Below are 10811 nucleotides of genomic sequence, written 5' to 3'. Positions count from 1 at the left end.
ATTGACCATATTTGGACATACGAGATTTCCGTCGGATAGCGACGATATGCACTTACCTGACTACATGTTATCGGCGTTGTAGCTGCAATGAGCTCGTTTTATGGTAGTGGGTACCAGTACAAGAGAAAAAGTACAAATATATACAGTATCACTGGCGTCCTCCTACATCACAACTTGGTAAATTTCATATTTTTAACAAAAAGTGTGGTGCAGTCCACTTTTTTTTCAAACAAATTACTGGACGATCTAAAGTGTTAAAATGGCCTTTTCTCTTTGAGGAGACAATGTAAATTGTTCAATAAACGCAATTTTTTAGGTCTCCTGAAAAGTGATAAATTTGGAGGTACAAGAATTCCACCCAACGCTTGCAACACTGTATACTAAAACCTTAAAAATGTAAACCTGAATTTAAACTATGTGGTGTACATCAAGTTATTGAGCAGCAGGCGGCGCCATTTCAAAGAAAACATACTGCGCAGTACCATTTACCAAACGGTTTTTATTTATATAAAAGAAATCCTTGATAAAAGAAACATTTCCAAATAACGAGACACTAACATGGACAAGGGAGAGCCTACCAAAAAGAACTTGTGAATTTTAGCATAATGTGAGAAGAAAAGCAACAACTTCCAACTTGGACTTCCAGTTTAAATGTGACAAGCATCAATGCGCTAATGTGACGGGCGGAAAAGGAAGCAAATCACGATGGGGGAAATGTTCTTTTTTTTCTTCTTCTTCTTTGAATCACGATTCACAATCGAATGGATCGAGCGGGACGGAGCAGAAGACGGCGCGCTTAGTCGCTGACGTCCATGTCATCCTCGTGGGCGTCGGCATTGTCGTTGTCGTCGTCATCTTCGTCACCATTGGCCTGCCGCGAGTCGCCGTTGCCATCGGCGAACTGAGGCGGGTAATCCGAATCGGAATAGTCGGACGCCTTCCTCTCCTGACGCTCCTTCTCGCTGTCGTAGCCCTGCTCTTCTTCGTCGTAATCCCTCGTGATCTGAAACCGCAAAACAACATGGTCGCATTTTTTGGAGGACTCTGACCGATTTTTTACAGGCTGATGCAGGTTTCCAAATTTGGACGAATACAATTTCTGCTAACGAGGGATGTTGTACCGTGCCCAAATACTAAACTGGCCCTGCGGCTGCATTTAATAAATAATAATTTCCTGAGGCTTAGCCAATATGCTTCAAAATGCCAAATATTCACGCCAATATCTGTGTGCACTCCTACCCTTAACACTTACACCAATAGGGGGGTTGAACATCATTATTTTTGACTTATGTTGTCATGTATTAATGTGTATTAAAAAAAAAAAAAGTAAACTGCCCATCGTAAAAGGCCTCGTAGTCTCTTATCTGATACTTAAATGGTCATTAAGTTTGCTGCCAAGTTGGGCTGCAGTAAATGGTGCATTGAAGTAAATTAAAAAACGAGGTGTATTTTTTTCCCTTCTTAATCAAAAATCGTTTTGTTTGTCCTTTGTTTGCTTTTACCTTGATGTCTCCCTTGTCTCCTACGTCAGACTTCCTGTCGCGTTCCCTCTCCCTCTCCCTCTCCCTCTCCCTGTCGCGCTCCTTGTCCCTGCTCCTCTTCTTCTTGCTGGTGGACCTCTCCCTCTCCTCCCGTCCTCGGTCTTTGTCACTGCGGCGCTCTCGCTCCTTGTCACGCTTCTTCTCCTTCTTGTGTCTTTACGGTAAACAACAAAAGGTAAAACGTAAGCCATCTTTCAAAACTATATGAAAGAATGATGCAGATGTTGCCCCACCCTCCTTCCTCTGCTAACCTGCGAGGAGATGGAGATCTGGAGCTCCTCTTCTTGGGCGACTTTTTAGGGGAGCGGCTAGCGCTGCGACTGCGTCTGCGCCTCCTTAGCCAGGAGGAGAGCGAAGACAAGACGTCGTTAGCGTGGCTTGTTAAGTCAAAGCGTTGACGAGCGTCCTGTCACTCACCGGCTGACGCTGCGTGACCTCCGAGTGGTGCTGTAGCTCTTGGGCGGCGTTTTGGACCTCCTCCTCACCGCTTCTTCTTTCTTACGATCTCTGCTGGGAACATTTGGTGTTTCAGCGCACTTTCAGAGAGAAACAAAACATTGTGGAGTAATCGCCCAAAAGGCAGCCAAAGGACTCTGAGACCATGAGAGAGAAAATTCTGTGGTCTGATGAGACAAATGGTTGAACTCTGGCATGAATGCCAGGCCTGTCACCATCATGCTGTGAGGATTTTATTTCAGCGGTAGAAACTGGGAGACTAATCGGGATTGAGGGAAAGATGAATACGGCAATGCACTGAGATTGTTTTTGTGCTAAACTTAATTATTTGTTTTTGTTTTTTTCTAATGATATGTTTGATATGTTGCATTTTGTTTCAAGTAGCTTATGATTAATTGGAGCATGGTGTAAATGAGGTGCGCGTACCTGGATCTGGTCCTGGAGCGCCGGCTTCTGTCCCTGGAGCGGCTCCGCCTCCTGCGAGGGCTTTTTGAGCGCCGCCTGCTTCTAGAAACTGAGCGCCGCCTGGACCTGCTGCCGCTTCGCCTGCGACGTTACCACTTATTTACAACAATGTTCAAAAAAAAAAAAAAACCAACAACAAAACCATCCATTTCTAGTGTTTCTCACTAAGCACCTGCGTCTGGACCTGGATCGGGATCGCCGCCTTCTCGACCTGGAGCGAGAACGCTTCTTCCGGCTCTCATCTAGTGAAGCGACATAAAACCAATGTGAGAAGACGTCCACTAACATAACTCATTGACGAAGAAGACCAATGGCCGACTGACTTCCGGGTTCTATGGCGGCAGAAATGAGCGACTGCGCCTCTCGCACCCTCTTCATGGCTTCCTCCATTTCCTTGTTGGCGGCGTCGGCTTTGAGGCCGGCGCTCAGGTTGAAACCGGCGGCCAGTGGGTTGAGTCTGCGCCGCAGCGTGCGTTAGTTTGCATGGGGAAAAAACAAAAGCATCTCACGCTGACACTTTCGAGTGCACTTACTGAGGATCGGCCATGAGCTTCAGCAGCTGGTCGGCGGCCTGCCAACGCACAAATGTGCAATATGAACAGACGATTAGGATTATCGCCACGCAAACAGCCAGCGAGTAAGTGTGCCCCCTAATGGCATCATAAGGGACGACATAAGCGCAACCCAACGGGTCTCTCTGATCTTCCAGCAATGCCGTAATGTGATGTCGTCTTTGATTTACGCGCAGACAATGTCAAACGCTCGGAATTGAAAACGATCAACAATTCTGACCATTGTTGTCAACTTGATTGTTGATTAATGAAGCCATGGAGACAAAATGGAGGTCACCAGTTGAGTCACTGAATGTGTTTGCTGTCTAAAGTACGTCTGCTACACTATTCTTTATGTAATTTGTTAGTGAGAACATTTTACAATTAAAAGATCGTGCAATTCTTGATTTTTTTTTTAAAATGAATTTTCCACATATGCAATTGGGGTATTTATAAGGTAAGAATTCATTTAAATGCTTTCCTCTTAGCATTCACAAAACATCTTGATGCAGTGGAATACATACATTTCTCTCCCTAGTTGAGTTAAATGGTTTCATCCCCTCCCCCCACAAATAAAATAAAATAGGCTGCTGACAACATATGTCGTGTCATCGTAAGATTGTAACACTTGTGCCGGATGCAATCAAATTGTGTCATGACAATCGGATGTGTACACATTTTTGGGGTCTTTTTAGACGGCGTTTCTCAGCGTTCCCATTTGCTATGCGGGACGCCCAATCTGAAGATAATTCCGTTATGTACGGGAATTCTATAAAAAGGTGCGTCTTGCTAAATGTCAATATCATCGATGATAATCAATATTAAAACTCAATAAAAGCATGAAAAAATTATTTTATATATTATTTAATTAGAATTCCTTCCTAATTTCATTGCAGTAGCCAACGCTATTCAGACAACCTTTCTATTCGACAGGACTTTGGCGCCATCTTGAGGCTCCTGAGGGCTTTTCAGGGATAGCAAAAATATGTACGTGATAAATGTGGAATTTGGCTCCTCACACTATAATCGCGGATGGGCTCGATTGGCGAGTAGGCAAACGCGATTAGGTGGGGGATCAAAAATCACTGCGCAATATAATTGCCTTGGTGGATTTGAGGGTTTTTTGTTAGCCATAATCGTCAAAATTAAATCATAAATGAAATCTAAATTATATACATAAAAAAAAAACATTTGACTCTTGTTGGTTGCGATGTACCTGTACACGCTGTACTGTGTGCTCACCTGAGGATTCATGTTGGGTCCTGGGAACCCAAAGGCAGCCATCGCATCCATGTTTAGACCGGCAAACGGGTTGGCTCCCATCTGAGCAGAGAGAGGCGACAGTTATGTCGACATTGTCAAACGGGCCGCCGGCCAAAGAGGTGCTCCGCCGTCTTACAGCAGGATTGGGCATGGGGTTGGGCGTGGGGAGAAGTCCTCCTCCGGGCAGGATCCCCGCGACGGCGTTGGCCGGCGCCAGCAGCGACAACGCTTTGGCCTCGTCCGGGATGGATCCTGAAGACAACGCAGGGCGGCGTCACGACAGGGAAGCGGCGACCGCGCGCGCCTCAAACATGTCCAAGAAAAGTGCCTTCACACCGAGAGGTTTTTACCTTCCAAGGGTGTGCAGACTCGAACACAATGATTGCAGTGACACAAACTAATGCTGGCAATACAATCACACTAAGTCCAATGAACACTGCCAAGAATGTATCACCTGAACGTGTTTGCTAAGTCATGAACCAAACGTGAGCAAGCCCAGCTCTTCTCCAATGGGCAGTGAGTTTTCATTTAGACGGTTTACTCAAACAAGCGACTCACTCACGGCGCCTTCGCTACTAAAAAGCACACACAGAGAAAAAAATCGGAGATACAAACAACAGAGAGAATTTTAGGGCGGTTGGCAAGAAGTCTGACAAAATGTCTCCAAATGGAAAAAAATATATTAGATATTGCACACATCAGTGAAATATACCACATGACAGCAGCAGCATCAACCTGCGGTAAACATTTGCTTTTGCTTACCTGTCATTGCATCTATTACACTCAACTACTCAAGGCAAAACAAAGTCAAAACGTCGTCAGCCAAAATAAGAATTATGAATTGCAACCTTTTACTTGAGTTTGGAAAGGCTTGAATTAAGTATCACAGCAAGTGAACGTACACACACACACACACACACACACAAGAAAACACATTTGGATACAAGAGATGTAAAATAATAAACACGGCACCAGTGGGCTCCCTAAAACTAACACGAGGGAGCCTCGGTTTGCCACAAAGTTACAAATTTGGAACAAAGTCGGAATTCGCCAGAGTCTATCGCAGGCTTCCTACAAAACATTTGAAGGCTTTCATTTTATTCATGGCCAACTTCACAATGTTCTCCATGTCACACATTGTCCAAAATTGCTCCCATAGATAAATGCAGACCTTCAGAGTCCCAACTTAAAAAAAAAACACATCGTTTTGTTACCGTGGGCTGTGTGATATTACCACAAGACTTTTGTTGTGGTTTTTAATTAACTCATTCACTGCCGTTGACGTATTTGTCTTTTCACAGTCCAGCCATTCAATGCCAGGAATTTGTTTTTGTTCTGACGTTAGGGTGAAAGAGGGTCTGAAAAAGTCTGGCAAGTGAATGGGTTGAAAACTATTTCATGAATGCCACAATTCAATGGACATTGTGCTGCTCCTGGTGTGGCTGCGCCTTCGCCAACTGGGGGCAGTATAATAAGACAAGACACATGGATGACAGTTACAGCTTTAACAGTAAACTGCAGACGCAATAGTTCTTCACAGTGGATAAAGAATATATGCCTGGGAGTGTTCAATTATCTCCCTACGCATGTTGCTGAAATATTTGCAATAAAGAGTTATAACACCACAACGCTTACTAGTCAGCCAGTCTATGCTGTTTGTTAGCATTAAGCTAAACAGCTTTATTTAAAGCAAAACGTTAGCGGTTGTGGTTCTCAGTCATTCTCTGTCTTATGTTTAGTTCGATAGTAGACTTCACTTATGAAGAATTGTTCACTATCGGCCAAACTGCCGCTTATAGTTAAGCGACGTGCGTTCAGCACCAAATGCTCAAAAAGAACCAACAAAAGTTTGTATTTCAAAAACTTCTAAGTCAGGTAGTGTATTTCTTAACCTTGAAACGATGTATGTCGGGACTGTGAGAAGTCAAAATCTCCACGCGGGTCTTCGCATACATAAGCATGACAAACGCGCCAGATTGCGAGGGCAAATTCTCAATTGGGTTTAGGCCTCGACTCTGGCTGGCTTTGTCTTCCGTATTTCAATGTCATTCTTGCTCTTGACTAGTTTTGGAAACGCGTGCTGCTGCTGCTTATTGCAAAGTAACCCTGGCCCTCCCACAAAACCCTGACATCGTAGACACGCACACACACACGACAACATGTAAACAAAAAGAGCACACTGGAGAGAGAGAGAGAGAGAGAGAGAGAGAGAGAGAGAAAGAGAGAGAGGGGGGGAGAGAAAATGGCTGCAGGAGACAAATTAAGTCGGGTGGTATTTTCTGCAGGAGCGTTTCAGCCTGCGGGACTGGCTGAGCCAGGGAAAAACAACTGTAAAACACAACAACAAAAAGAAGACCACTGTTAAACGTCACACAGTCGAGCAACATCCAGTGAGTCATGTCGGCGGCCGTCTCCGGTGCAGACTGTTACGCAAGCGCGCTCAACCGCGACGGGGGCTCGTGTTAAACTTGTTTTGCATACCAAGTGCGCCGTGGAAGTAGACAAAGGGATCCGTTTACGACTCATTACCAAGTTGTCTTGGCTGGCGTTCATTTTATTTCGGAGCCTCACTTTGCCGACTGGCCCAAGCCCGTCCAGTCTTCATGACGCGACCGTCACAAATGTTTGCCTTTGTGTTGTTGGGTCGTTCTCATTTTAGAGGCACAATGAACACAAAAATATACGTGTAAAATTAAACTACAATGTATAATTACGTTACATATTCTGTTAAACTTCCAAATTTTTTTTTCTTCACAATTTTAAACCGCTCATATTTCGCTATTATCTGACAACTTTCTCATATTTTTACTTTATGCTCAAAGTACAACGTGTGATAATACGGTGACTTATTAAATAAAATCGACGTTTTGGATATTTTGACCGCATTTGAATGTTTCCACATTCTCACACTGACATTACTCCAATAAAATGACATTTTTTTCTATTATTTTGACTAGTTTCTTAAAATATATATATATTTTCTACATTATGATGGATTTAGTCTCGTGATTGCCATATTTTCCGGACTATAAGCCGCACTCCATTTAAAAAAAAATAAAAACAATGAAAAAAACATAAGCCACACCTATGTTGGAAAATTATTTGCTGCATTTACAGAAAATATCTGTAAATCTACATTTACCTGAACAGATTTTTTCCTAACAGTGCCTTTTAACTTGGCAGCAACTTTGCTAATTAAAACGGAAGAGAACCAAGAGAAAATAAACAGTACTTATCTTCATTTCAATTGCCGCTGCCACTCCAGTTTGTCGGTTAACATCCACCTACTCTAAAGCTCTACTTCCACATATCACCTAATTCATAACCTGGTGCATAGCGCCCTCACCTGTTGAACTCCTCCACCTGCAGTCACATACTTTTAACGAAAATTGTATTCTAATTACGTTTAGAGCGCCCCTAGTGGTGGAAAAAAAGCAATAGAATAGCCGTCTTTGTACTGTATAAGCCCAATGGTTCAAAACCTAGGAAAAAAACGACGGCGTATAGTCCAGAAAATACAGTATATAAACCCTTTTTATGAGTATTTTCTTAATGATGACTTTATTCGCTTGAAATTACAGCTATTTTACACATATTTGACTTGATTCTCCTAAAACTGGATGATTTTGTTTTCCAAACAGCAGTACGCCCACCCATGTCTCGGAGTGCCCCGAATACTTTTCATACCATTATGCATGGTGTCAGTTCTCATCAATAACTTTCAGAAAGAATGAAGGAATCATATCAAGCTTGCGCCCGTACACTAGTGACAGAATCTGAACCCCTTTCAAAGGGTACAAAGGCACATCTAAAGGCATGCTTGAACATGGTCAGGAGCCAAGTATGAGTGCGCCCTCCGGTATACTTTGTCCAAATGTTGGATAGGCCCACGTGTGAGCAATTCTGTAACCTTACGTACTCTCTAGTGCTTCGTTCTTAAGCACCTAGGAGAGATGGGCGTTAATTTAAAAAAAGAGAAAGTGGAGAGAGAGACAATAGAGGACAAAATAAGAGAGGGGTGGGGCTTGAATGCATCCTGGCCTTTTGCAAATGTTTACAGTCCCCTGTTGGCGGGCAGAGGACCACTTTCAGCCATCAACCAGGGGGCTGCTTTTGACTTCTTCACTACAAATGCACACACACTCACTCGCACGCGCACACACACACACACACAGGCACACACAAATGACAGAGAGAAGTTTAACAGATGATAGTCCGGTATGGGGGGGAGAACTTAAATGCATATGATTGAATTCAGAACCTACAGTTTGAAATTAATCAACTCATTTCCCATCCAAATTTTGGTATACTGCAAGGTATATTTTGGTCATAGAATTAGTACAGTACACCAAAATCCCAATCACATCTAATCTGAATACACACTTGGTTAACCGATGAGCGGACTTCAGAATCATTCGCAGGTTTTTGCGAGGACACAAACCTTCGGCAAATGGGACCACGATCAGTGCTCGGTCCACAAAAACTGTGTTGGTCAGATGTTGGGACACGCCAACAGATTCGGGCTCCTGGAACTTCACAAAACACACACGTGATGTCACTGGCATAGGGGAGTCACTGCAGAAGAGGGAAAGAGATTCAGTTAATTTATAATGAGCAGAACACCACCTTGTGATGTAATACAACATCAGGGTAAATGTAATTAGGAGTTGTGAAATATGGATGTAAAATGTTTCCACACATTCACTATTTCGCTGACTGTGCTGTAAGACTTGCCCATTAGCCATTTTGGTGCGTAGGCCCTTAAAGTTCTGTCTAAAATAAATGTAGTGCATTGGAGTGATTTGTGGCACCAAGGAAGCATGTTGAAGTGTACAACAAAAGATTGCGCTCTTTGTAACATATGCGCTTAACACAAATTTTAAAGATTAAAGTGCTTAGGGATTATTATTAAGGCTCTATCTGGGTCTTAAACAGCGGACATAGGAAATTATTTAGGGGGGCTTCCATTTCGCGCGAATCTTCGCTATTGGAGGAGTTGGGCATGCAAATAGCAAAGGGTTCAATGTGATTCGTGGGGGGGGGGAAAAACAATCCCAAAGGCAAATATGGGAATTATATGCATTGTGTGAGATTTTTGTTATCTGCCATTGTGATTGCTGCGTTTTTAAATAACGTCATTGTTACGTTCGCATTGTTCCCTATGGAATCACAAAAGATTAAACAAAAAATTGCGGAATCACAAAAGGCTACTGAGTATGAGTTGATGTGCACTCGCTTATTAACATTTTATTGCTTAAAGTGCCCATCAGACTTACAGCTAAATTAAAACAATGCATATAGGCTTCACTACGACCTTGGGCTGAATTTTACAGATGAAAATCTGTCTACAGGTTTGCTTCACAGCCAAAGAATAAAGCCCATATATGCCTACATGTAGTTTACACGGTTAAAGTAAATTTAATTTAGTTGAACTTAAACGCCAAGAACAATAAATAAATCGTCATTTCGAACGCAGCATGTAGCCGAGTTAGCTAGCCAGGCTTCACAAATCGCGTTAGCGGGCTAGGCCTTGTGTCGCGTTTCGGCGTAGCTATAACGGCAAGATAAGCAAACAGCCACAAAACATATTTCCATTGAGCACCCATTGAAGCAGCCAATCCGTCGGGTTGTTGACTCACTCTGGTGGAAACAATTTGAGCTCTTCGATGGTTCCCAGGAAGCCAAAAAGCGTTCTCATCTGCTCCGACGTTGTGCTCGGCGACACGTTGGTCACCTGTACTACCTTCGTGGTGTAACTCATCGTTTCCACTTAATAAGCAACACAACCGTCGAAAACGTGGAATTAATCACCCGTAGAGTGATCCAAAAAGCGAATTAATTAGATTTCCGCCGCCTTAGTGCTAACTGGTACAACATCAGACTACCACCATTTCGCGGCCATGTTGGGGATTATATGATGCATTTCAGTTTTGGTGGGAAATCGGAAATGCTAAAGTCCCAATCGGCCAACGCAATTTGGAAAGCGCCCACCAGAGTGCTGTGTTCGGCTATGGTGGGAAGGTTTTTCACAAGGGATTTTGAACCCGAGAACGTTCAAATATGAGTAACATAACGTCAAGTTGCGTGCTCATATGTGCCCGATTTGATGACCACAACGTCTTTATCGTCTGTGTTGTTACGAAAAGTCCTTCATGTATGTATATTTGAAAGACAACTAGAAGGGAATCTACATTTCACGGCTTGGGGGTTTTAAAATACTGTCATTGAAAAACAAAAACATCTGATAAAATATTGCTAATGTTGTCTTTCGGCAAATATGAAGTGACGTAATTACTTACTTGCCAAAATACCGGGGTTTCTGAACGCACCACCTGTAACGCGTGCGTGCAGCTGGAAAATGGAGGATGGTTTTCACATGGAAATGTCTGTCGTACGGTCTTTGACGCCGTTGAGACACAACTGGTTTCCGCACCAACACACCCTGTTTTTAATAGTTTCTGACACCTCGTCATATAATACTCCGGCAAAATCTAAATGGAGTTCAATCTCTGTCAAGCGACACTTTCTTTTTGAG

General features: G+C 43.2%; 1 protein-coding gene across 1 annotated transcript; it reads right to left on the bottom strand.

The window, feature by feature from the left end:
* Window positions 1–479: 479 nt before the first annotated feature.
* On the bottom strand, window positions 480–10244 carry LOC147141133 (uncharacterized). The gene is made up of 12 exons (XM_086042876.1): window positions 9916–10244; window positions 8718–8851; window positions 4413–4528; window positions 4256–4336; window positions 2996–3033; window positions 2786–2919; window positions 2635–2704; window positions 2424–2543; window positions 1959–2048; window positions 1793–1876; window positions 1503–1695; window positions 480–1003 (listed from the first exon to the last, which is right to left on the bottom strand). The coding sequence occupies exons 1-12, from the start codon at window positions 10035–10037 to the stop codon at window positions 797–799; spliced, it is 1389 nt and encodes a 462-aa protein (XP_085899002.1). The 5' UTR covers window positions 10038–10244; the 3' UTR covers window positions 480–796.
* Window positions 10245–10811: the final 567 nt, after the last annotated feature.

The sequence above is a fragment of the Filicampus tigris genome, chromosome 10 (assembly GCF_054856515.1).
Source record: "Filicampus tigris isolate MCC_2025a chromosome 10, RoL_Ftig_1.0, whole genome shotgun sequence".
NCBI lineage: Eukaryota > Metazoa > Chordata > Actinopteri > Syngnathiformes > Syngnathidae > Filicampus > Filicampus tigris.
The sequence above is the reverse complement of the archived record's forward strand: the minus strand, read 5'-3'. Positions and strand labels throughout refer to the sequence as shown.